Genomic DNA, 27564 nt, shown 5'->3' on the forward strand with positions numbered 1-27564 from the left:
ATCTTTGTTCAGATCATTAAAAGAAAATCATCCTGCTTAAGGTGAAGTTTAGTAGTTCCAGTTTGGCATTATTCACACCAATTTCCAAAAAAACAAGATAATAAAATGTCATCAACACAAAATACAAAAATGTTTAGGAAATGTTACTGTTAATCATTATATGTTTAGCTCCATCCTTTAAATACATTTTGGGTGAAATTGAAGTTAGTGTGTTTCAAATGTTTTAACCCTGTAAGGCACATCTATTATAATAATACATTTTGTCATTGTGTTTTTCATTTCTAACAGATGCAGCACCACTGATTAAACATAAAATCTAAAAAATTTATTATTCCAGCAAATTGGGCATTTATGCTGTTTGCTCGGTATGATTTAATGCAATACCATTCATGAACATGCTATCACTTAAGTTAACTTAATTGTTCAGTTTTGAAAATATCTGCATTTGAGATTTAAACAAACATAAATCTATATACTGTTACATGTCTTGAAAATTACCAAAAATAAATCATACAATGATAATTATATCTACCTTCATGTGACAGATTTGCCAGTTTAATTACAACTGATGTTCTGTAAAAATGTTATCCATAGATGAATTTGGCTGAAATATTTTAAGAGTTAAAATGTGTTTAACTGTCTTTTTAAACCAGGGATAAAATAAAGCATAGACCAGTGGATTCAGACCTGAATTTGTATACACTACCCATGATAAAACACTCATGGTTGTGGAAGAGATTAGTGATAAAGAGCTAATATAGTATGGAATATAGCACAGCAGATAAACTGTCACAATGATTCCTAATGTCAGGGCAGCTTTGCGCTCAGATTTCCTCCTCACTGAACCTTCAGTTACACATTTACCACCCTTCATCAGAGCGTTTATAACTTTGACCTGCTGATGCGCAACATAAAATATCCTCAAATATAAAATTATGATTACGGTACATGGAAAAATAAAAGACATGAATAGATCAGTACATTTCCAGGCAAAACCCAATGTAACTGAACACTCTCCATAACACATGTCTGTTCTGAGTGAAGTGTCTAAATATCCATTATTAATTATAAGGATTGTGTTATAAGTTGAGTAAAAAACCCAGCTCAGACAGATGCTCACTAAAGTTGTTGTTGTGGTTATTTTCTGTGGGTACAGTAAAGGGTGACACACAGCCACATAACGATCAACAGCTATTAAAACTAAATTACTGAACGATGCTGAGAAGACCAATCCAAGGATTATAATAAACAGTCTGCAGTAAGTGTCTCCAAAGTACCAACATGTCTCAATCAGCCTAGTGCCCTCAATGGGTATCACAATAAGTCCCATAAGCAGGTCGGCCACAGCCAGAGAGAGAATAATCATGTTGGTTGGAGTGTGAAGCTTCTTGAAGTGAGAGACGGAGATGACCACCAGCAGGTTCAGAAACACAGTCCATGCTGACAGCAATGAGACAAACACATACATGATATTGTATTCATATCTAGAGCGCATTCCCTTGATACATGATGAATTGATGGCAGGAAAGCAGTACTGAGTCTCATGATCCTCTGTCTCATAGGCCATGAGTGAGTCTCCTCCTGTTAGAAGTTTGTTCTGCTCTCCTTTAATTTATACAGTGTCTCGATCAGATGGATCAACCAATCTACCGCCCACTCTGATGCAAATTTGTTTTAAATAATTAGTTTTCCTTACATAACATTAGCTTTGAAATATAATAAATGTCTTCAATCCAGATTAGGATTCTCTTTTCAAAAGTGCATGTGGTGGGGTTGTGTGTGTGTGTGTGTGTGTTTGTGTGTGTGTGAAAAATCTCACCCATGCCCAGAGCCGCCATATGCTTCACCTCTAGACCCGCTAGACCGTGTTTAAGATTGAACGGGTTGCTCCAGTAGTGCCACATGTGGTGCTGGAAGGACCGAGAAAAGTTGTTTCCTTGGGCCGTAAGGGGGTCCCAGCATTTACCCGTCATTAAAATTTCCCTTTCCTGGTCAGTGGGGCTCTGTGGAGCCAGCCACTCAATGTTTAGGTGAGCGGCTACTCGCTCACACACTTTCAGGAGGATGGACTGAGGCAAGGCCGCAGGGGCGCTGGCCTGGTGAATGCCAGAGAATGGGATGGTTCTCCATTACAAGACCCGGTAGGTTTGGCAGCGAGCGGGAGATTGCCTGTGAAGATGTCCTCTTTAGAGAATGCAGGATTGGGCTGGCCAGATGAGAGATGTTGCACCCCGGGAGGTCCCCAGTAGCATGTTGTCATCATCGTGTCCCACATCCGAATCAGAAAAGTTGAGCTCGACACACTGGGTACCAGCAAATTTAACACGGCATCGCAGGAATTTTGTAGGCAGCAACAAGCAATGCCTGCAATTCTCTGAGTTCTCTAAGGCCTCTTCTGCGTGCTTGAGGCCCAAGCAAACCACTCAGAAAGGATGAAAAATCAGAACAGAATAAGAGAAGTTGTCGTCTACACATGTATTCTACATAAATGAATGTAGCTAAATTACAAAAGTTTATGAAGGGACACATATGATGTGCATTCATATTTCATTATATTCAATGAGCTGACTGACACTGCATTATTTCCACAAGAGAGGTATATGCTCTTGTGTATGCACTTATGTTCACTATTAGGCAATCATTCAAATGATCTTCAGTCTTGTTCTGAATTTATATTTGATCACATCCATATTAGAAAATGCTGCTTCACATATGTGTGTAGATTTATATTAAGCCCCGTTTCCACCAAAATTACCCGGAACAATTTGTACCAGGAACTTTTTTACAGGAACTTTTCTCTCCCCCCCCCCCCCCAGACCTGCAGCTGTCTGCATTTCGACCGCGATCTAAAGTTCCGAGCAGATTAGGCAAATTAGTCCGGAGATGTAGGACTGCGCGCGACTGCTCCTCCAAATCAGTGAAGGACAGTAATCATTTTTGTGTGTACCGATTGAAAGGTTTAGTGGACTATTTACATGAGACGTTATCTAAACCGATCTGGTGTTTACATGACTTTCAATCGCAATCATTTTGTCACATGCAGTTTGTCTGCTGCATCAAAAATGTCAACGATTTTTTCGCCACCAGCTGGAATGTGTTAACTGTAGCCATAGCAACTCTTAACGGCCACCAGGACTAATACAGTATTATTTATAGCTATTTATTTGTTGTAAAGTGTAATAATCATCTCAGAAAAAAAAATCTTCTGTCAGGCGCAGTTAAAGTAAAAACTGCCTGGGGCAATATACGCTGTCATTATTCCAACATTATCTTCATAACTTACGAAATAAAAAGTTAACCCATCAGAAAAAATTAACTTTCCTCTCTTGTCAACATGAACTGTCACGTCATGTAAGGACGCACACTTAAAAGTAATCGGTCAGGTCGTTGACATGGTGAAAAAAAATTAATAACGAGTATGGAAGAGATTCAAGCTGTGCTGCTTTTGCTGGTTATGTATAGGTTTACGAGGTAATTAACAACGACAGAAAAGAGCACTAATATGCAGATTCAGCAGCATGCAGCATATTCAGAAAGCTTGTAAAGCTAGATTTAAAATGACAATGTATATTATTATCAGCTATTACGGACATTCCACGTGAGATGGCTGAGACGAACGCGCGCCATCAGACAGAGAGCAAGACTGATATTTACTGAACAAGACCGAACCTCTTAAAAGACTTTTAAAAATGCCCGTTGAACTAAAATGCTGCGTGAGCTCAACCAATCAGCATGTTCAGCGCCCAAGTCCCGCCCTCGAAAGTTCCTGAACTTTGAAAAAGTACTACCTCACGAGCAGGGCCGTTTGGAGGGGGAAATATTTACCCGGAACTTCATTTAGACCCTGGTTCCTGCGGTCTAAACACACCGAGTACCACCCAATGTTCCTGGTTCCTGGGTAAAGTTCCTGTGGTGGAAACGGGGCTTTATGTAGATTCTTTGAGTGCAGCTTGGTGAATGTTCTTGTTGACTCCTAAGTCTACCAGACTCCAGATATGTGGTAAATGTTGTCAAATAAATACTTAATTTGCACTGGAGGGTGGGGCATTTGTCTTTATTGCCTGACTCTGATTGGATGAAAAAGTATGTCTTGGCAAGCTACTTTCAATCAGTCCACAAGCTACTGGGAGATGTGTTGGATACCCCTGGTAAACTTTATGTTTAAACTGCTTTTTAAAAAAAGGAGGGGGGGGGGGGTTCCAGTGTTGTATGGCAGGCATTCGACCAATCAAAGTTTACTTGTATCAATTATAAGCAGTTTCATCCATAATTTTACACAGTGTATATAATAAAAAAATAAGAAAAGACTGGTGTCACTCCTGATATTAGCATTGATAGGACAAGCATACATGACCTATAATTACTCACATAAGAACCTACCTGAATTATCTGATCCATCGTCTGTCTCCCCGGATCTATTCATTTGTGCTTGCCAAGATATGAAAGCTCTAGCATAAGTTCTGCTGGGAAGACTCAATTACTACGTCACTTAATGGCTTCACTCTAATCCAATGATATTCTCATGCTCACGGTATAAAGGCTCTGTACTTACACATGTTTGAGTTGGCAGATACTGAAGTGACGATTACGTCTTGCTCACCTGCTAAACCGCCATGTCTACTGACACGCCTGCAGTATGCGAATACTCAGATACTGACGACGATGTCGTTCCGCCTTCTCCTCATCCAACCCGGCGCAGCCTGCGCATTCAGTGCCGCGGCTCGCCATGGGTAAGCTGGCCTTCGGAGGACATTGTCATAGCCGTGGAGGCTGCCGGTATTCCCATCAGCCGAAGTCTATCTAGAGAGGACCTCCTGCACTTGGCCTTTAATACTCTGGGCAATCCACCAGAGCCTGCTTCTCCCAACCCAGCAACCGCTCCTGCACCGGGCCAGACGAAACAAGTCGGCAGGAAGAGAACCACTAAATCTTCATTGCCACACCCAACAAAAAGAGCCACGCACCATCCTCAAGCTTCTACCTCGCTGGATCCAACCGAGCCCGCCGGAGTTAATACCCAAATCCTTCAAGTCGTCCAAAGTCTCTCTAAAACCGTTAAGGCACTGGAATCAAAGATGTCGAAATTCGAACATTCTTTCAATAACTCCAACAGCCCGGTCTCAGCTACAAACGTCTCTGCTAACTCCCAGCTCCCTCAACCAGCCATCGGATCAAGCGACACATCAAACGGGCCTTCTACTTCTGCCCTGCCAACTTTTCTCCCGCCGACAGAGTCAACATTTCAGGAAGCTTCCCCAACACCCGAAACTTCCTCCTTCAACCTTGCTTCAGCAGTCCCAGCTCAGTCTTTCGGTAGGCGTTTCGTTTCTCCAGCCGCAGCCACAGTGTCCCCTCTCATTAGAGCGAACATTGTCCAAGGTAAGGACATTAACTTGGCTTCACTTCTGCTTCCCTCACCTGCCATTGACAGAAAAATGGTAGACTGTGGTGACGTGGCAGTGCTTCTCAAAACTTCCGATCCCAGACTAAACACGAATCTTTCTTTCGGCGAATTCGTCATCGCTTTCAGCCTTTACAGAGATATACTGTGCCAGGCTTTTCCTGATCGGAGGGAAGAGTTAGATCTGTATCTAGCTTTAATGGCTGACTTTAACCAAAGGTACGGGGGAACCTTATTCTACGAATATCATTAAAAAAAGAGGTTAATAAAGGTTATGTAATAGGCCCCTTCGCTTCTCCTCCTTTCTCGACTTTCCGGATCAATTCCATCGGCGTTGCAACGCGGAAATACTCCGGGAAAAAACGTCTAATTTTCGACATGTCCTCTCCGCATTCTGCCTCCATAGCGAGCGTTAACGAATGCATACCACTAACACCTTTTTCCCTTCATTATGCTTCAGTAGATAACGCTATACAATTAATCAAGGTCGCTGGCCAAGGAGCTTGGTTGGCTAAAGCTGATATTACCGATGCTTTTAAAACGATGCCAATACATCCTTCCGACTGGCCACTTTTTGGCGTTAAATGGAATTCAAAATTTTATTTCGCAGTACGGCTCACTTTCGGCTGCAGAAGTAGCCCCCACATCTTCAACAGCCTCTCCGAAGCATTGTGCTGGATCATGCTGAACGTCTGTAAGCTTCCATTCGTCTTACATTTACTCGATGATTTTCTGCTGATCGATTTTCCGTCTCAACATTCTTCAATTCTAGACGCCTCAAACAGATTTTCAGCGACGTCGGCGTTCCCCTCTCCTCCGAAAAAACCATGGGTCCCTCCACTTCATTAGAATTTCTAGGAATTTCCCTCGACACAGTTTTAATGCAAGCCTCTCTTCCCTCTGAAAAGCTCGCAAGAATTAGATCGTTCCTCGAATCTTTCTCATCACTACAAACTGTCTCTAAGCGTGACATGCTTTCGCTGCTCGGCCACCTCAATTTCGCCATGAGCATCATTCCCCAAGGCAGAGCTTTCATTTCTCGATTGCTTACCTTGGCCCATTCAGTAGAAAAACTAAGCGACCAAATTTATCTAGACGAAGGGTGTCTGTCTGACATTACATTTTGGAAGCGCTTGTTAAGCGAATGGAACGGTATTTCCTTTTTCTACCACGACATTTTCGAATCGTCCGTCGATTTACATTTATTCACAGACGCTGCCCCCTCTATCGGGTTCGGTGGTTTCTTCCAAGGAGAATGGTTCGCAGAGAAATGGCCAAACGATTTTCCTAAAACGCTATCCGGTTCAATTTCATCCGCGCTCTACGAGATTTACCCCATAGCCGTCGCTAGCATGATCTGGGGCCATTCATGGTCTCGCAAACGCATCTTGATGTTCTGCGACAACGAAGCCACAGTTGCCATCATCAACAAAGGCAGATCGTCTTGCCTTACCATTATGCCTTTAGTGAGACGGTTAATCTGGCAATCAGTTGTTTGTAATTTTATCATCAAAGCTGAACACATTCCTGGCCACTGTAATATTATTGCTGACGCGCTGTCTCGATTTCGGTTTCAGACTTTCAGACGGATCTGCCCGTTAGCCAAGCCGGACCCAGTACCCTGCCCTCCCCTAGCAGCAATAATTCTGGATTAAACGATCTGCTCAAATCGGCTAGGAGATATATGTCTAAAGGAGTCGCCCCCTCAACTTTCAAAGCTTACACGTCCGCATGGTCAGCTTTTTCTATGTTCTGTTTAGCCTTCCAAATTCCAGTATTTCCCATTTTAATTTCGACCGTTTGTTCCTTTCTCGTTTTCAATTTCGAAAATAGAAACCAAAAAATATCTTCCATCCGCCGACTCCTCGCAGGCATTCAATTCCATGCAAAAATAAATAATCCTAATTTTACAAGTCTCTTCTCCGAAACCTCCATTCGTTTACTCCTTAAAGGCTTAGCTAAATCCTCTATTAAACCGATCGATAAACATCTGCCCATTACTCTGCCGTTGTTGCATAAATTCATCAATTCCGTCCGCAACGGTCTCTTCTCCTTTTACATCAATATCTTGCTAGAAGCAGTGTTTCTAGCTGCTTTTTACGGCTTCATGCGTCCAGGCGAATTCTCTTCAGATACCAATACTTTCGATCCTTCTCGCGGTATTTCCTTTTCTGATATTCATTTCTCTCCTAATTGCTTCACTCTAATTCTTAAGCATTCAAAAACCGACGCCCAAAGCTCCGGCGTCACCTTATCTTTCCCTAAAATCAATAACAAATTTTGCCCATTTACATCCATTGTTAAATTTCTTAAAATCCGCCCTAAAACTTCTAATGTTGCCCCTCTCTTTATCTTACCTAACGGTGCACCTCTTTCAAAAGGCTGGTTCAGAACCCATTTAAATTCTGTCGTTAAAAGCTGCAGTCTATCCCCCTCTCTCTACACCGGCCACTCATTCAGAATTGGGGCAGCTACCACAGCAGCTGAACGAGGAATCCCCACGTCAGCCATCAAGATTCTGGGTAGATGGTCTTCCTCGGCCTTCGAATCATACATAAGACCAGATTCTAACACCATTCTTCAAGCTCAGCAAGCTCTACAGTAACTATAAGGTAAATTTCTATGCAACTACTGGTGGTGGTGTCGTTATTTATTCATCCCGTTATATTATTATAGCCAGCACTCCTCAACGACTCTCTAGTCATCTTATGTGTGGCCTAGCGGCTCTGTTCAATGTGGCCTCGTCTCTATGTGGCTGTAGCAGCCGTTGTGCCTTCGTTACATGTTCGATTATAAAAGTAAATAAATAAGTAAATAAATTAAAATAAATAAATAATAATTATAATAATAAAATAAAAATAATAAAAAATAAATAAAAATAAATAAATAAATAAAAAATAAATAAAAATAAATTAATAAATAAATTCATATATTTATGCGATATTCATGTTATATGTGGTCTACTGTGACCGTGTAGCCTAATGTGGCCTTGTCTCGTGGTCTTGTGGCCTTCATGGCATGGTTAAATGTGGCCTAGCGGCTTTTGTCTCGTTGGCCTCATTCAGTGTGGCTTAGTAGCCTTGTGGCCCAGCAAAGAAAAAGGGGCCTAGTCTCTATGTCAGTCTCATGGTACATATTGCCTCGTGCCACGTCCGGCCTTCATGACCATGTTTCGTGTGGCTTAACAGCCGTCGTCCGTACGTCTTGTCTAAATGTGGAATCATGGCCGAGGAAACGGTCTATGTTCTGTGTGGTCTACTGTGACCGTGTAGCCTAATGTGGCCTTGTCTCGTGGTCTTGTGGCCTTCATGGCATGGTTAAATGTGGCCTAGTAGCCTTGTCTTAAGTTTGTCTGTCTATGTGTGGCATTAGTGGCCTTGTGGCCACGTGGGCCTCGTGTTTATGTGGGGCTTGGCGCCTTGTGGCATATGTTTGCCTCGTCCTTCAAAAAGATGCCTAATCGGCCAGTGGCCCCTCCGGGGCATATGTTCAATGTGGCTTAGATGCCGGTGTTTGCGTGGTCTGTCTATGTGTTGCCCTAGTGGCTTGGTCTCGTCCTTAAAAGATGCCAAGTTGGCCAGTCGCCCCTCAGGCATAGGTTGTGTGTGGTCTTAGACCCGTAGCATTTTGCTTTATTAAGGAAGCGCTGTTTCATTTAGCCAAGTGGCTTCGCTCATGTACTGTCCAGTCCACCTCGTCTATATGTGGCATTAGCAGCCGTTGTGGCTTAGACTCTGTGGTCTGTAGAGGCCGTGTGGCTCATCAGAGCCTCGTCTCTGTGGTCTATAAAGGCCATGTGGTCCGATGAGGCCAGAATTTGTGTTGTACGGCCCTAGGTGGCCTGCTATATGTGGTCCAATGTGACTTGTTTATTACTTTTGCCAAAGCAGCTGTTCAAATGGTCCAATGAGGCCTTGTCTCTGTGTTTGTGGTCCAATGCGGCCTGTTTATTATTTTTGCCAAAGCGGCAGTACAGATGGTCCAATGAGGCCTCATCTCTGTGTTCAATGGTCCAATGAGGCCTTGTTCTGTGTTTTCCTAGGAGTGAACTGGCATATATATAATAATAAAAAATAAAATAAAAAAATGCAGCTCGTCTGTGTGGTGAAATGAGGCCTGATTATTATTCCGCCAAGGCGGCCATCCGGATGATCCAATAAGACCTTGTCTCTGCGTTCCTATGAGTGAACTGGCAAATGTCTTATATGTATAAAAAAAAAAAATATATATATAAAAAAAAAAAAGATAAGCCATAGGCCATAGCCATAGGCTTCAAGGCCGTCTGCTCTGCTGTGGTGGTCGTCTGCTCCACCGTGGGAGTCTTCAAGACCGTCTGCTCTGCCGTGGAGGTCTTCAAGACCGTCTGCTCTGCTGTGGTGGTCGTCTGCTCCGCCGTGGGGGTCTTCAAGACTGCCAGCTCCGTTCCGGTCGCCTGCGCCACCCTGGTCATCTGCCCGGCCAGCTCCATCCTGGCCTCCTGCTCTGCCTGAATCTCCAGGCTCTCTTCCACTACATGGGCCTGGCCCTCCATCCCGCCCCCGGGTCCACCTCCGCTCCACCTCCCTCCTGGACAATTTTAGGAGCGTCTGGAAGCCGCTCCTTTGAGGGGGGGCTATGTCACAATTCATCAGTGTGAGTGCCCGTGATCACCACCAGAGGGCACTCCACCCTGGACTGTCATTCCATCACAAACTACATTACCCATAATCCATGGACTCATTAGCACTCACTGTTTACACCTGTGTCTCATCACCTCATTACCTCTGCCTATATATACCTTGTTCACTCTGTCATTCATTGCGAAGTCTTGTTTAGTGTCACAACTGCATTTCTGAGCGTTTCTCTGGTTTCATGTATCTTGGTCTTTGATTTCTTGCCTTCTCCGTGGATTACCCTTTTGCCTGTTCCTTCTGTTTTGTTTGCCTTTTCGAACTGCCTACCTGTGTATGACCTTTTGCCTGTTTTATGGACTACGACTTTGGATTACCCTTTAATAAATACTGCGTCTGGATCTTCAACCTTCTGTCTCAGAGCAGTTTTGTTACAGGGTGATTCTTAGGCATGTTTGCAGAGGTCTAGTTGCAGTTGATGTGAAGGTCTAGCATACTGGGGTTCTTTATACACACTTGAGACCTAATTGATCCATTATTAGTCACAGGTGAAGCTAATATGACAAGGTGACAACACTTATGTCTTTGCAAAAATTGACTCAATGGGCTTTACCAAGCTGTGAATATTAGAATACTTTTTGAAAGTTTAGTTTTTCACTGAAACATTATCACAAAAGATGGTGGGATTAAAATGAGCCATGACTTGTAGAAAAATCTTGATTAGAAATATATTTCAGCGGCACTTTAGGTCAATTTGTACACAAGTGACAAGACTTTTGTCAGGGACTGTATATATATCTCATCTAGAATTCCCTAGCGCCATTACTTCCGCCGAAGAAAGTCAAAATACATGTGTGATCAAAAAAAAAAAAAAAAAAAAAAAAAAATATATATATATATATATATATATATATAAGGCGGAAGTAATGGCGCTGGGGAATTCTAGATGAGATTTGTCTGATATGAGGTAAAAAAAAAAAAACAATCATAAATACTGTTCGGTTTCTCACAGAAACCTCACAGATTGATTTGTGTCTATGTGGCATCAAGACATCAGTGTATACTCCCGTCCAAACACCTTCTTCAAATTCTACTTCACTGTGCCCGCAAATGTATACTTGTCTGTTGGATAACAGACCAAGCCCCATCAATACCACAGTGGATTAACACGCCCAAAGGCCTTATTCCATATGAAGCTTTTTCAACAGCATTAAAAGATAAACCTTTTAAATTTTATAAAATATGGGGCCCCTTTTTCAATTATCTTGGGGTGGGAGAGACACATCTGCTAGAGCTGGGAATGCAGAACCTTGCATGGAAAGACTGAATTTCCACCTAATGGTGATGCTATATGTTGGTATGCTTATTTTACGTAGCATTTATTTATTTATTTATTTATTTATTTATTTATTTATTTATTTATTTATATTATTTTTATTATAAATTTATTTTTATATATAATGTATTTGAATGTGTACTCCCGGCATTTTGTTTTAGCTCAGATGTGCCATCTGTGTTTAAACCCTGTCAAATGTCAAAAGCTTGACAAAAGTAAATGTAAAAAAACAAACAAAAAAAAGGACATCAGTGTGTCGACACGAGCCACAGGGATTAATATGGATTCCTGTGTCTATGTTTTTTTTTTTACTCTTATAGAATTACACCCCATTGACATGCATTATGCCACTGGCACAGCAACATTTAGAGTTAAAAATCTTCATTTGTGTTCTTCTGAAGAATCAAACACACATACATCTTGGATGCCCTGGGGGTAAGCAGATAAACATCAAATAAAACATTTTGGGGGTGCCTAAATAGCTATCTAACTATCTAAATAGCATTGTGTTGTGCAATACTGACCCTCCATACTAAATAAACAGGTGAAAACACACACCAGACTGATCCAACAGCTGCTGCTGAAAGGGGCATTGTGATGCACTGGTATTATTTCATAAAATAATTGTATATCTTTGTTCAGATCACTACTATGAAAGAAAATCATCCTGCATAAGGTGATGTTTAGTAGTTCCAGTTTGGCATTATTCACACCAATTGTCCCAAAAAAACAAACAAACAAAAAACAAGATAATAAAATTACATCAACACAAAATATAAAAATGTTTAGGAAATATTACTGTTAATTATTTTATGTATAGCTCCATCCTTTAATTGCATTTTGGGTGAAATTGAAGTTAGTGTGTTTCAAATGTTTTAACCCTGTGAGGCACATCTAAGCTATTATGATAATACATTTTGTCATTGTGTTTTTCATCTATAACAGATGCAGCATCCATGATTAAACATAAAATCTAAATGTTTTATTATTCCAGAAAATTTGGCATTTATGCTGTTTGCTCGGTATGATTTAATGCAATACGATTCATGAACATGCTACCACTTAAGTTTACTTAATAGTTCAGTTTTGAAAATATCTGCATTTGAGATTTAAACAAACATAAATCTATATCCTCTTACATGTCTTGAAAATTACAAAAATAAATCATACAATGATAATTATATCTACCTTCATGAGTGACAGCTTTGCCAATTTAATTACACCTGATGTTCTGCAAAAATGTTGTCCATAGATGATTTTGGCTGAAATATTTTAAGAGTTAAAATGTGTTTAACTGTCTTTTTAAACCAGGGATAAAATAAAGCATAGACCAGTGGATTCAGACCTGAATTTGTATACACTACCCATGATAAAACACTCATGTTTGTGAAAGAGATTACTGATAAAGAGCTAATATAGTATGGAATATAGCACAGCAGATAAACTGTCACAATGATTCCTAATGTCAGGGCAGCTTTGCGCTCAGATTTCCTCCTCACTGAACCTTCAGTTACACATTTACCACCCTTCATCAGAGCGTTTATAACTTTCACCTGCTGATGTGCAACATGAAATATCCTCAAATATAAAATTATGATTACAGTACATGGAAAAATAAAAGACATGAATAGATCAGTAAATTTCCAGGCAAAACCCATTGTAACCGAACACTCTCCATAACACATGTCTGTTCTGAGTGAAGTGTCTAAATATCCGTTATTAATTACAAGGATGGTGTTATAAGTTGAGTAACAAACCCAGCTCAGACAGATGCTCACTAAAGTTGTTGTTGTGGTTATTTTCTGTGGGTACAGTAAAGGGTGACACACAGCCACATAACGATCAACAGCTATTAAAACTAAATTACTGAATGATGCTGAGAAGACCAATCCAAGGATTATAATAAACAGTCTGCAGTAAGTGTCTCCAAAGTACCAACATGTCTCAATCAGCCTAGTGCCCTCAATGGGTATCACAATAAGTCCCATAAGCATGTCGGCCACAGCCAGAGAGAGAATAATCAGGTTGGTTGGAGTGTGAAGCTTCTTGAAGTGAGAGATGGAGATGACCACCAGCAGGTTCAGAAACACAGTCCATGCTGACAGCAATGAGACAAACACATACATGATATTGTATTCATATCTAGAGCGCATTCCCTTGATACATGATGAGTTGATGGAGGGAAAGCAGTATTGAGTCTCATGATCCGTTTCATAGGCCATGAGTGAGTCTCCTCCTGTTAGAAGTTTGTTTTGCTCTCCTACATTTATACAGTGTCTCGATCAGATGGATCAACCAATCTACCGCCCACTCTGATGCAAATTTGTTTTAAATAATTTGTTTTCCTTTTATAACATTAACTTTGAAATATAATCAATTTCTTCAATCCAGATTAGGATTCTCTGTTCAAAAGTACATGCGGTGGGCTTGTGTGTGTGTGTGTGTTTGTGTGTGTGTATCTTTCCCATGCCGAGAGCCGCCATATGCTTCACCTCTAGACCCGCTAGACCGTGTTTAAGATTGAACCGGTTGCTCAAGTAGTGCCACATGTGGTGCTGGAAGGACAGGGAAAAGTTGTTTCCTTGGGCCGTAAGGGGGTCCCAGCACTTTCCTGTCATTAAAATATCCCTTTCCTGGTCAGTGGGGCTCTGTGGAGCCAGCTACTAAATTTTTAGGTGAGCGGCCACTCGCTCACACACTTTCAGGAGGATGGACTGAGGCACGAGAGTTCCTGCCTCAAATAGAAGAGTTCAAGTATCTTGGGGTCTTGTTCACGAGTGAGGGAAGAATGGACCGGGAGATTGACAGACAGATCGGTGCAGCTTCTGCAGTAATGTGGTCGATGTTCTGGTCTGTCGTGGTGAAGAAGGAGCTGAGTTGTAAGGCAAATATTTTCTGGTCGATCTATGTTCCTATTCTTACATATGTTCATGAACTGTGGGTCATGAGCAAAAGGACAAGATCCGGACACAGGGGACCAAAATGAGCTTTCTCCTCAGGGTGGCTGGGTGCTCTCTTAGAGATGAAAAGTTTGTATACTCGGGAGGAGCTCAGTGTAGAGCCATTGCTCCTCCACATTGAGAGGAGCCAGCTTAGGTGGCTCGGGCATCTATTCCGGGTGCCTCCTGGACGCGTACCCAGGGAGTTGTTCCAAGCACATCTCTCTGGGAGGAGGCCCTGGGGAAGACCTAGGACACGCTGGAGGTATTATGTTTCCCGGCTGGCCTGGGAATGCCTCTGTGTTCCCTCGCAAGAGCTGGAGGAAGTGGCTAGGGAGAGGGAAGTCTGGATGGATGGATGAGTTTATAAAACAGTACAAAAGTCTTCTGTTCCAGATGTATACAACTGTAATGAATTGCTCCGATGACAGAGTGAACATGTGCTTTTGTGTTTCGTTGCCTCTTCTTGACGGATCGCTTCCTGTTCTCCTGAGTTGTAAGTCGCTTTGGATAAAAGCGTCTGCTAAATGCATAAATGTAAATGTAAATGTAAATGCTGCGTTCCAGTTCGATATTCTTATGCCCTTCACTTGCTAACTTCCCTCCGTCTCGTTCACTCAGATGTGCGTCCTTGCCTATGTTGCATGAGTGCACGCTACTGGCGGAACATTTGCAATGGACTGAACTGGAACACCCTAAGCCCTCAAACACTTGGACTCCACATTGGAGTGTATTTATTATTTATTTTTTCCTTTACGAAATTGTTTAATGCAGCATTCTATACGTATATAGGTGTCTTTGGGTTGTTTAAAATGTTAAAAAAATTAATTAAAATATCATAGAGTTGTTTGTGGTGGGGTAAATTAAACACGATATCCGGTGACGTCACAATCGTGTTGCATTGTGGTAAATTAAACTGCCTGAAGTGTACATATGAAGTAGACTCTAACCTTAACCGAAAATCGAGGGAACAAGGGTCTGTCCATATAAACTTCCCTTGTCCACTTCACGAAGTGGTATGCACTTCAAAATGGTGGCAATGATTCCCCCGAGGGGAAGTGCTTAGGGAAGTTTGCAAGTGCGTGTCTAATGGTGCCTTCAGGTGCTATCGGAAACTTGATAATTTCCACTTCTGAAGTGATTACGAGCTCATCGCATTCAAATTTTGAAATGGGAGGGCGTTCATGTGCAATTTGTATCTAGGAAACTCAATTCCGATAATTCCAATAGCACATGAAGGCAGAATAATAGTGGAGTGGAACACAGCAATGGTTTCTATAGGCTTAAGTAGTGAGGTTAGTGAGACACAGATGAAAACAATCATGGCTGATGAGGCCGAGCAAAGGATTACAGGAGATCTGAGATGTTATGGCAATAATAGTCTGTGGTGGAGTGCGCTTTGGTGTTAAACATGGGCACTCTCACTGGTGATCGTGACAACAACATTATTAATATTATAACTATTATTATTATTATTATTATTATTATTATTATTATTATAGTTGTTGTTTATTTTACTTAAAATATTTAGTTATATTGAAATCTTATTTCTGTTCTTGTGTTATGTAGTTATGTACAAAGTGCTCCTAAAAAACAAAAAACTTGGCAAATAAAGCTCATTCTGATTGTAATAAAAAGTAGTGACTTTTATACTTTTTAATGTCACATTTTGTAATATTTTCATTGATTTATTTTAGAATACTGATTATTTACTCACCCATTTTTTGGGGGGAGACACTGCCCCTGGTATGTATGTTGTCATGTAGCAGATAAAACATTCCGTTTCATTATGGAATTAGACTCAGTTCCACCAATAAAATGCACTCTCAAATAAGTGCCTAAACCATTAGTGTACAACTCTCTGATTAGTCATACTTTGATGCAAATACAGTCAGTGGCGGAACTAGACTTTTATACCTGGGGTGTACAGGTTAAATACAGGTTAAAACTAACTACAAAAGTTATTCAGCAAAGATCAGTGGATGTTATTTATTTATTTTTTGTTCTTTGATGAACTTTATTGACGGACTAAAGGAGGTGCGGTCACTTTAAGACCAAATGCCCAATGTTGTATCCAATATACATGCATCCGATTTCACATGTCTACTGCTTACATTTAGATAAGACATAGCCAACAGTGTTTACTAAGATACTCGCTATTACCTTTATGCGTATTTATCCATCATGCGCAAGACATGCTCTCTGTCTTCGCGCTATGAATAAAGCACCATATGCCGCGCACCAGACCCGTCGTGTTCTCGAGTTCAAGGCGGCAATGCAAAAAAGTAAATCAAATCACCATACAGGTGAAAAGGTTCACTTCAAGAATGAAAAAAGTGGCATCGATGTGTTTTGCTATAAAAACTGCACAAATTGAAACAAAAAAGCACAAACTATAAGCTAATATCTTTTCATAAACACAGACTTTACACAGAAAGGAAAATACTTACAGTCTATACACTAGTCTAGGGTGAAGTCATTATACATTATCAACATTTTAAGACAAATTGTGTTGTGTATAGAAAACTATGAATGGAGGTGCAGGATTGAACAACTTTGCACGACCACTTTTATTATTAGGCTAATCATCTGTTTGGCGACTAACGTTAATAATCTCTTAATACTTAATGTTAATACATGAACAATGTGTCAACATACATTCTTCTATCAATAGGATGTGAAATGGAAATGATGATCTAAATTTTGAGTGCCACCCTGGACACCCCTCTGGCTCCACCACTGAATACAGTGAGCTTTGCAAATGGTGGTGCATGTAGGCCTCTCACAAAGGAAGGTTGATTTGTCAAACAAGCAATGTCAAGTGTCTCATTTACTCCTGATAACAGACAACAATAAGTCATCTGAGAAATAAGTTACAGTAAACTCTAAAGACCAATTATAGTCATTATGGTTTGCTGTTGAGTAAATGTACACCTGAGGGTGCTGTTAACACCTATGCTGAATGCAGAGATGATGTCTTCATTAGAGGTGTGAAAGCAACACATCTAAACACACGCAGAGAATGCACTGATGCAATAGCTGCTGTTCATTATTCAGGGGTCAGTTACATCATATTTTGTTTTTGGTGTATTTAAGTAAAATAAGAATGACTTTTATTTGAAAAGTACTAAATATAATCCATTCCTCTATGTGAATGTGCCAACAGTACATAGAAACACATTACCTACAAATCCCAACAAAACATATAATTCAACGTGATCTCATGAAAATACGTGAGTATTTTTACGTAAAGTGTGATTCTACTACACGTACATTTACTAACGTTTTCACACACAATAAAACGTACAATACTGACTTATTAACAGCACTAAAATGTACAATATTGACGTATTGACAGCACTAAAATGTAAATTATCGACGTATCCAAGTGTGAGCGTATCCAGCCACCGGCTCCCATAAATCGTGGCATTAATATTGTTTATTTTATATCCAATAGTCACATCAATACATGTTTTCAGTCACATTTATTAAATGCATTTTATTAAGTTTATCAAACTAATATAAAATAACAGAAATATAAAATAACATTTTGCTCTCGTGACATCACTACAAACTCATTTCGGGTGACTAGATAATGTTAAAAGAAGACTGAATTTTAAAACCGTCAGATGAATAACATTCTTGCCAACCATTTTGTAGTATTTAGCTTGTTGTTTGCTGAGACATAAAAAGGCATTTTCTCCTATTCAGCAACTGGCGATCACAATATACACCAAAACACAACATCAATTCACAAAACGCAACACTTTATTCGTTTGCTGTAATCCAAATCGTTAGAATCCATATGTTTGCGAGAAACAAATCCAAAATTGAGCCCGGTGATCTTCATCTCCATTAGTCTTCATCTCCTCTCAGTTGCGTAACGGCAAACATCAAATCTCGCGCTCGTGAATTCAAATTTAAAAAACGCGCCCTCATGAAGCGTTACGACATGATTTACGGCAGTGGCATCGAACGCTCATTGGCTCTCGCCTGCTTCGTCACAGATTTTGACATGCCGTGTTTCAGTCGATTTGTATTTGAAATGGGAAACGCGCAACTTCACAGAGAGAAGCCGGATTAATATTTTCATTGATTAATAACTAACATTCTGCTCTGTACCTCATACAAAACTATTAACGTTATATACCACCCGAGAGGACTGCGACTGCAACACATCTTCATTTGAACTACTTTTGGTACAGCTTTTGACATTTTTGCAATAAATAAATTATTGTGAGTACACTGGTCTGTCTGTTATGCTTTGATTTATAACAGTACGTTGTTTTAATAAATGCTAATGGGTAGGTTTAGGGGTAAGTGTAGGATTAGCCGTTCAAAATATTTTTTAAATGCTATATTGTTACCAACATCGTCATTTTCCAACGTTTTACCTTTTATTTTCTTTATATTCTGTATTAAATTGGTATGTTTAGGTTTTGGGTAGTGTTAAGGGATCGTAGATTAATCAATAAAATGTTCAAAGGGAAATTATATAGATATCTTTATGATATAACAAAAAAAAAAAAATGTTTTTACCAGTATAAAGTTTTGTATTCTTAAAATAAAAAGTTTTGATGATGGATTCGTAAATATTTTTCGTTTTTTAGCTGTAAAAATGTAATAATACTACGTTTAAATGTTGCAAATACGTCTATATTCTACATTTTAGCACTTCTCCAAACGTATTAAGACGTACGTTTAGTCTCTTTGAAAGTAACGTATTAATACCTACGTATTAAGGATGAGACCAGGCTGTATAATTAAAGAAAGCTAATGATCTTGTTAGCCAGACATTGTTTCTAGCTCTCCTGTCAGCCTGATTTTCTTCAGTTCTCTTAGAAATTGTTGTTTAAAATACTGCTTTTATCAGTATTACCTACAGTTACCTTTATAATACTTAACACCTGGCATGTGTAATATCTGTAATAATGCTTTATATTTATAACTTTATAACTTATTTAAAAAACACTTCCTTCTGATATGATATTAAATGACAATTTTAGAAACAATACCATTCAAAATATTTATTACACGGCTCTGTAAATATTTATTACACGGCTCTGTAATATAAAAATAAAACCTAACCCTAACCCTAACCGATTTGGATCCAACAGGAATGGTGCAACACACTTATTTGAGTAAAATGTGTTTTTATATGTAATAGTAATTGTTATAGATAGTTTTGATCGTTTAACAGAGCATACCTTTAGCACACTGGACTTTAGCACATATAAGAGCCAGCTGACCACAGCCCGGAGAGTCCGTCGGTGTTGGAGTTGGCCGTCCCGGCCCGATGTTCCACCGTGAAGCGGAAGTCCTGGAGTGCTAGGAACCACCGCGTCACACTGCCGTTGGTGTCCTTAGCACGGGCCATCCATTGTAATGGGGCGTGATCCGTCATCAGAGTAAAGCGGCGTCCCAGCAGGTAGTAGCGAAGCTCCAGGACTGCCTACTCAATGGCCAGAGCTTCCTTCTCCACTGCCGCATACCTGGTTTCTGCTGGGATCAGCTTACTACCGATGTAAGTGACGGGGTGACGGGGTCCATCCAGCTTCGGTACCATGATGATTGGGCTGGACCAGGCGCTGCGGGATGGTTCGATTACCCCTAAGACCAACAATTCTTCAGGCGGTCATCTTCCAGCTGAGCCTTCGTGAATGAGCCCCCTCCCCGGACCTGTTGAAAGACATCAAAGAAAACGTTAGGAGTTTGGGAGGGGGACTCACCATCTCTCCTAGCGGGAGCGGCTATATAATAGAGCGGCTTGGGTCGTCCTCCTTCTCCGACCGTGCCGCTCTCGGTGGTGGTTCCCGGCCTGGCTGGCTGGCTGGTTGGAGGTGCGGAGCGGAGTCCGATGAGTACAGGCAGGAGGAGGTCCTTCACAATCCCCACTTCAACTGGCCACGTGCCAGGGCCAGCGGAGATCATCACTCGGTGGGCCGGGACATGACACGTATTGCCGTGCACACAGGTGATAGGCAGCTAGGCTTTGGAGTTCTTCCGTGGTTGCAGAATGGCAGCCTGGACAAGACTGACCGAACTCCAAGAATCGAGAAGGGCAAGAACTGGCCTCCCACTGATCTTCACCTCCGTTCGCAGGGCTCCGTGGGGCGGCTCTTGATGGATGGTGCAGCCAGCCAACTATGTGCGTACCGACGGGACCGGTTCCTCCGTGGGCATCGGCTCGTTGATTAGGCCGGGAGCCACAGGCCTGTGTACTGCGCGCTGGGTACCTTCCGCAAGTACCTTGAGCAAACGGTCGATCGTCACTCGTTCCGCCACCTGACCTGCGGTGGGTGTTCCGTCAAGCAACCAGTGTCGAGTCAATCTTGCGAGCTCAGCGGCCTGGGTGCGGGCTGGGTGATGAGGCTTGAACTCCCATTCATGAAACAATTGGGCAGCTGATATAGATGACAGCACGAGGCATCCGGGTATTTCTCTTTTTAATTAATCATAATTATTAGCATTCTCTATGGGCAGGGAAAAATACGCTCGTTGTGCCTCACCGGTCAGCAGAGGTCCCAACAGCCGCGCCCATTCGCTCCGATCCCAGTTCTCCCGAACCTACATGGTTGCGAATAGTTGTAGAAATAGTTCGATGTCATCAAGGCTGGTTAACTTCGGCAGCAGCTGGGTTGCACGGGGTTGCGGGTCAGGCAGCGGAACGTGCTGAGCGGAACCGAGGCGGAGAGCGGCGATTTCCTCTTCAACCTTTGCCTGACCTTTGCAAAACCCCCAGAGTGTGGATTTATTGTGCAAAATAGTGCAGAAATGTTAAATAGTAGTAGTGCAGATGTGCTGTGTGTCCTCTTTCCGGGTTCCCTGGTGCTAGCGGTGACGTCAGTGTGGCGGAGTGGCCGGAGTGGCCGGAGCGGCACAGGCTGCAGGCTGGGTGAGAAAGAAAGAGAAGCATTAGCGTATTGCAGCATGGAGATTGTGTTCAAAATGGTGTTCCGGTGTGATGGCTCTTAACGGGTGTGTTGATAGCCTGCAGCTGTGACAGTCCGGCCCGTGCTGATTGCTTGAAATTACTTACGGAAACAAAATTCACGTGAAAATAAAGAGTTTGTCAAGTTTGTCATGTAAATAGAGGCATGAAAACATTAATTAAAACTTTAGGACCATTTTACTCTATTATCATGCGGCTAGACATAATAATGCATGCTGTGAATAAATAATTAAACATTCTGCAGCATCAGAATGGGCGGTAGATGGGTTGGTCGGTCTGATCCAGACACTGTATAAATGAAAGCCGTAAGAAGAGCAGAATAAACTCCTAACAGGAGGAGACTCACTCATGGCCTTTGAGACAGAGGTTCACGAGACGCAATACTGCTTTCCTGCCATCAACTCATCATGTGTCATGGGGACACGCTCTAAATATGAATACAATATCATGTATGTGTTTTTTTCATTGCTGTCAGCATGGACTTTGTTTCTGAACATTCTGGTGATCATCTCCATCTCTCACTTCAAAAAGCTTCACACTCCAACCAACATGATTATTCTCTCTCTTGGCTTTGCCGACATGCTTGTTGGAATTGTCATGCCCATAGAAGCTACTAGACTGATTGAGACCTGTTGGTACTTTGGAGACATTTTTTGTGGACTCTATTCAATATGTATTTCAGTGCTTATTTCAGCATCTCTTAGTAATTTATTATTTATTGCTGTTGATCGGTATGTGGCTGTGTGTCATCCTTTACTGTACCCACAGAAAATAACCACAACTAGAACCTTAATAAGCATCTGTCTGAGCTGGGTTTGCTCCACAGCTTATAACACTGCCTTTATAATTGATAACAGATATTTTGACACTTCACTCAGAACAGACATGTGTTATGGAAAGTGTTCTATTATGATGAGTTTTGCCTGGATAGTTACTGATCTGTTCATGTCTTTTATTTGTCCTTGTATCCTGATCATAACTTTATATTTGAGGATTTTCTATGTAGTACATAAGCAGGTGAAAGTTATAAACACTCTGATGAAGGGTGGTAAATGTGTAACTGAAGGTTCAGTGAGGAGGAAATCTGAGAGCAAAGCTGCTCTGACGTTAGGAATCATTGTGACAGTTTATCTGATTTGCTTTATTCCATACTATATCTGTTCTATAACAGTAATCTCTTCCACAACCATACATGTTTTGTCATGGGTCATGTATTCAAACTCAGGTCTCAATCCTTTGATCTATGCTTTATTTTATCCCTGGTTTAAAAAGACTGCTAAACACATCTTAACTCTGAAAATATTTCAGCCAGGATCCTCTCTGGTCAATATTTTTAGACAATATAATTAATTTGGTAAATCATTCACTCTGAGAGCAATTTCACATAAACTAAATTATTGTTATTAAGTAATAGCTAAAGGTAGATACACTGTCATTTACACTACATATATCTTAATAATATGTAGTTTGTTTTGTATAGTTTTCTTTTTACACAGTAAAAAAAGGGACAATGTTCAGTTGTTTTATTAGCTAAAGTAAATAATTCAGTCTAATTAAATACATGATAAATGTATATATTATTTACTTTATGCTTCATGATGTACTTTCATCAGTAATTTTTAATTATTTTAATTGTTAATTGTTTTATTATAAATAAAAAAACACAATGACAAAAAAGATGGCATTATCTATAGAACTTAATGTAAGTGTTAAATGCATTATGGTTGGTCATCACAAAGTGAATTATTAAAATGGCATATGGCTTAGCATCTGGAAATGTAAATTAAAATCACCCAAAATTAATTTAAAGTGTGGAGCTACACAAAAAAATAATTCACAGTGGAGCCTAACAATAAAAATAAGGAAATATCTTAGTATAACTGTTCAAGTATGTTGTAATATTTACAGTATGCTGTTTCATTAAAAGTTATGCAAATAAATGAATGTAGGTAACACTTTATTTTAAGGATCAGAAATAAGGAATTAATGATTAATAACTGCATTTGTAAGTGACTAGTTATGGACTTGAATGTCATTACAAGCTATAAGGCCTTCACTGGCTGTTGCCTGTTTTTTTCCGGTAACACTTTACAATAAGGGTGCACTAATATGCATTAATTCATGCTTAATTAACATACAGATAATCATGAGTTAATGTATTACTAATGGTGAACTAACCCATTTATTAATGATTACTGCATCAGCAAATAATGAAGATTCTACATGATTAATATATTCATTAATCATTAAAAAGTTATTACTTAAATGTGTCATAATGTATTAATTCCTTAATAACATATTATTTTAACTAATAATGTAAATTAATGTGTTAATTACCACAACGAGTCAAAGCCATGCAGTTCAACTTCCAGTTGGCTGCTTTAATTAATCATTAGCTAATGATTAATAAAAGGTATCATTATGTTATGACTTTACTTGCTCCTAGTGGAGTGTGCTTTGACCCCAAGGGGGCATTGGCAAGCCCCGAACCTGGTAAGCCAGTAAAATGGCGTCCACTATCCCGTGGGACAGCCTCTGCTTGGAGAAAGCCTTCCGTTTCTGCTTTTCCCTTTCTGCTTCCCTCCATCACAGACAAAAGCCCTATTCGGACTGGATTAGTTTAACATGGGGACATGGGGGTAAAATCATTTTACCTCAGGACGTCTGTAATATTAATGGCCAATTCGCACGGGATAAGACATCTCAGTAAAACTAGCAGAAGTGGGAGGAGTAACTCACTTTACGCACCTCCTTGACGTCATGTGCGTATGACGTTACCATTATAACGTGAGCAAACACACAACATGAGCGCCAGTCTGAACTCCGTCTCCAATATATATGTGTTTTAATAAACAGTTAGGTCCAGTCTAACGATTATGATTGGATTATGTTGGTAATAGACACTTTCCTAGAGCTAAAATGTGTTGTGCCTCTAATAAGTGCTTTTGATCTTCTTTTTGCTTTAAATGATATGCGGAAAATACTGGACATTTTCCACAGATTTGTCCCACCACCTACAACGCAGCCGAATGCTTCAAGCGCCTCCAAGGTCGCAAAATGTGCTCTTTTTTTAACTTTTAAACAGGCAATTACGGAATTTTACCATACATTTTTACAGCAGGTCTATTCGAACGGGATTAGTATTACCTGAGGTAATTTTTCCGGACCTTTTTACAGAAGGTAAAAGTCTCGGTAATCTTTACTGACATTGTCCGTAATGATTACCGAGATGGCACATTCGGACGGGACTAAAATCACAGAGAACCTCTGGTTATAATTACTTTACCCCCACGTCCCCATGTTAATCTAATCCAGTCCGAATAGGGCTAAAGAGCTGGTCTGAGGTCCTGAAGCACCGCGTCCTGTCTACGTAAGTGCAAAGGGCGCATACTGGACAGAGCAGTGCAGAGGCTGGCTCAGCCTCCTCCAAGTGCAGCGCTTGCAGGTTCACCACCTGGTCCCTGAAGGGAGTGGTAGGAACCTTGGGCACATATCCAGGCTGGGTTCTCAGGATAACATGAGAGTTAGCCGGCCCAAATTCAAGACAGGCTTCATCAACCGAAAATGCCTGCAGGTCCCCTACCCTCTTGATCAAATCCAGAGCAACGAGGAGCGTTGTCTTCATAGACAGGAACTTAAGCTCTGTGGCAAAGGGGGCGTGGTTCTGCGAGGTCTGCAGCGGGAGAGAGAGCTCAGAGCGGAGCGGCAGGTAAGTAGGTCAAACACAGATGACGAACACCTGTTTCTGATTGCAGTAATTGGCAGGGAGAGAGCGCATTTAAGCCGCGGCCGGGAGAGAGCTGAGAGAGAGAGTTGGACTGGGACTTCCTACACACAACAGAGAGAGACTGAGAGTCTGACATGGAGTGTCTGAGCAGTGAAGGAGTGATCCTTATCGTGGAGAAACTGAGTTACCACACACACATGTGTGTTTGTTTTATTGCTGAAAAGACTGAATAAAGAAAGCGAGTCCCAGTCAAAGCCGACCCCTGTCTTCTTCCTTCCATACACAACGAACTTTACTACAAGCTCCACCGTCTGCAGAGGCTCGAAGGGATCCATACGCAGGGCAGTCAGGACCACTGCAAGGTCCCAAGAGGGTACCTGTAAGAGGCGAGGTGGATTTAATCTTCTTGCCCCCCTGAGGAACCTGCGGATCAGGTCGTGCTGTCCCACCGTTTTTGCGTCCAGCAGGTCATGGTGAGAAGCTATTGCCGCCATGTAGACCTTGAGGGTGGAGGGAGACAGCCTTCTCTCCAACCCTTCCTGGAGGAAGGAGAGCACGGACCCGATCGGGCATTTGGTGGGATTTTCTCCTCGAGAAGCACACCAGGTGACAAAGAGATTCCACTTCAAAGCGTATGCCCGTCTCAAAACTCTTTCAAATGAAAACATATGTTAACAAATTTCAATGTAATCACTTGTTCCATAGACTTGTATTGACAGAAGACCAAATGGCTGAAAACCACACCCACCATACTTAGGCAAGTTATCTCTAAACTTGTAAAACATTTATTATGTTCTAATTTATTTCTGTGGAGTTGAGATATTTGTACCACCCACACTGAGACATTTCCAATGATATCAAACACATATATTACTGTATCGTGTGGATTTCTGCTGGGGAACCGTGCACACGGGGCACCTAGCCTGACACGAGGGCTGCGACCATTCGGGCATGCACCCTGGTGCTGGCATTAACAGTGCTGGAGGAACTTTGGGCCTTCGGAGAGGCTCACCTGAGCGAATATAAGCACACATATCCGGTCCATTTAGGAGGGGAATGGCACAGCAAGCGAAGACACCAGCGTGTGTCATCTGGGGTCAGTATACGATAGGACACAGGCTCCACTCGCAGATTATAAAACTTGGCAAATGTGTTCGGTGTCGCCCAGCCTGCAGCTCTACAAATGTCTGTCAGTGAGGCGCCATGCGCTAACGCCCAAGAGGCAGCTATGCTCCTAGTGGAGTGTGCTTTGACTCCAAGGGGGCATTGGCAAGCCCTGAACCTGGTAAGCCAGGACAATGGCGTCCACTATCCCGTGGGACAGCCTCTGCTTGGAGAGAGCCTTCCCTTTCTGCTTTTCCCTTTCTGCTTCCCTCCGTCACAGACAAAGAGCTGGTCTGAGGTTCTGATGCACCACGTCCTGTCTACGTAAGTGGAAAGGGCGCATACTGGACAGAGCAGTGCAGAGGCTGGCTCAGCCTCCTCCAAGTGCAGCACTTACAGGTTCACCACCTGGTCCCTGAAGGGAGTGGTAGGAACCTTGGGCACATATCCAGGCCGGGGTCTCAGGATAACGTGAGAGTTAGCCGGCCAGAATTCCAGGCCGGCTTCATCAACTGAAAATGCCTGCAGGTCCCCTACCCTCATGATCAAATCCAGAGCAACGAGGAGCGTTGTCTTCATAGACAGGAACTTAAGCTCCACCGTCTGCAGAGGCTCGAAGGGAGCCATTCGCAGGGCGGTTAGGACCACTGCAAGGTCCCAAGAGGGTACCTGTAAGAGGCGAGGTGGATTTAATCTTCTTGCCCCCCTGAGGAACCTGTGGATCAGATCGTGCTGTCCCACCGTTTTTGCGTCCAGCAGGTCATGGTGAGCAGCTATTTACCGCCACATAGACCTTGAGGGTGGAGGGAGACAGCCTTCTCTCCAACCCTTCCTGGAGGAAGGAGAGCATGGACCCGATCGGGCATTTGGTGGGATTTTCTCCTTGAGAAGCACACCAGGTGACAAAGAGATTCCACTTCAAAGTGTAGGCCTGTCTCAAAACTCTTTCAAATGGAAACATATGTTAACAAATTTCAATGTAATCACTTGTCCCATAGACTTGTATTGACAAAAGACCAAATGGCTGAAAGCCACACCCACCATACTTAGGCAAGTTATCTCTAAACTCGTAAAATATTTATTATATTCTAGTTTATTTCTGTGGAGTTGAGATATTTGTACCAGCCGACGTTTCCAATGATATCAAACACATATAATACTGTATCGTGTGGATTGACATTGTAACAGAGATGTTGGGTGTATTTTCAGTGATCTCAGCATGAGGGGAAGTAAGACTTGGGGGAGAGGGGGTGCACAGAGAAAGATGTAGATTAGCTGATACTGAGGTGAGACTTGCGTATCTAATGGTGTGCGAGTCACATATCAGTTGTAAATTTCCTTTGTTTTTCTCAGGGAGTCCCTGTTCCTCAATTAGACATTTCGGCATCTGCTAGTTTTTCCAGCCATACAATACAATGAATAAATAATTAAAACATTATGCATCATCAGAGTGGGTGATAGATTGGTTGGTCGGTTTTATCCAGACACTGTATAA

General features: G+C 41.6%; 3 protein-coding genes across 3 annotated transcripts; 1 reads left to right on the top strand and 2 right to left on the bottom strand.

Moving 5' to 3' along the window:
• Positions 1–559: 559 nt before the first annotated feature.
• On the bottom strand, positions 560–1603 carry LOC137062342 (trace amine-associated receptor 13c-like). The gene has a single exon (XM_067433226.1). It carries the CDS (start codon positions 1565–1567, stop codon positions 560–562), a length of 1008 nt encoding a protein of 335 aa, XP_067289327.1. The 5' UTR covers positions 1568–1603.
• Positions 1604–12564: 10961 nt separating this feature from the next.
• On the bottom strand, positions 12565–13602 carry LOC137062479 (trace amine-associated receptor 13c-like). The gene has a single exon (XM_067433349.1). The coding sequence runs from the start codon at positions 13567–13569 to the stop codon at positions 12565–12567; it is 1005 nt and encodes a 334-aa protein (XP_067289450.1). The 5' UTR covers positions 13570–13602.
• Positions 13603–21556: 7954 nt separating this feature from the next.
• LOC137062663 (trace amine-associated receptor 13c-like) lies at positions 21557–22588 on the top strand. The gene has a single exon (XM_067433560.1). The coding sequence runs from the start codon at positions 21587–21589 to the stop codon at positions 22586–22588; it is 1002 nt and encodes a 333-aa protein (XP_067289661.1). The 5' UTR covers positions 21557–21586.
• The last annotated feature ends 4976 nt before the right edge of the window (positions 22589–27564 follow it).

Source organism: Pseudorasbora parva, chromosome 23 (assembly GCF_024679245.1).
Source record: "Pseudorasbora parva isolate DD20220531a chromosome 23, ASM2467924v1, whole genome shotgun sequence".
Classification (NCBI taxonomy): Eukaryota; Metazoa; Chordata; class Actinopteri; order Cypriniformes; family Gobionidae; genus Pseudorasbora; species Pseudorasbora parva.

Bases quoted from the DNA above. Each gene is read 5' to 3' on its own strand.
- LOC137062342 (XM_067433226.1), bottom strand. From the start codon at position 1,567: ATGGCCTATGAGACAGAGGATCATGAGACTCAGTACTGCTTTCCTGCC.
- LOC137062479 (XM_067433349.1), bottom strand. From the start codon at position 13,569: ATGGCCTATGAAACGGATCATGAGACTCAATACTGCTTTCCCTCCATC.
- LOC137062663 (XM_067433560.1), top strand. From the start codon at position 21,587: ATGGCCTTTGAGACAGAGGTTCACGAGACGCAATACTGCTTTCCTGCC.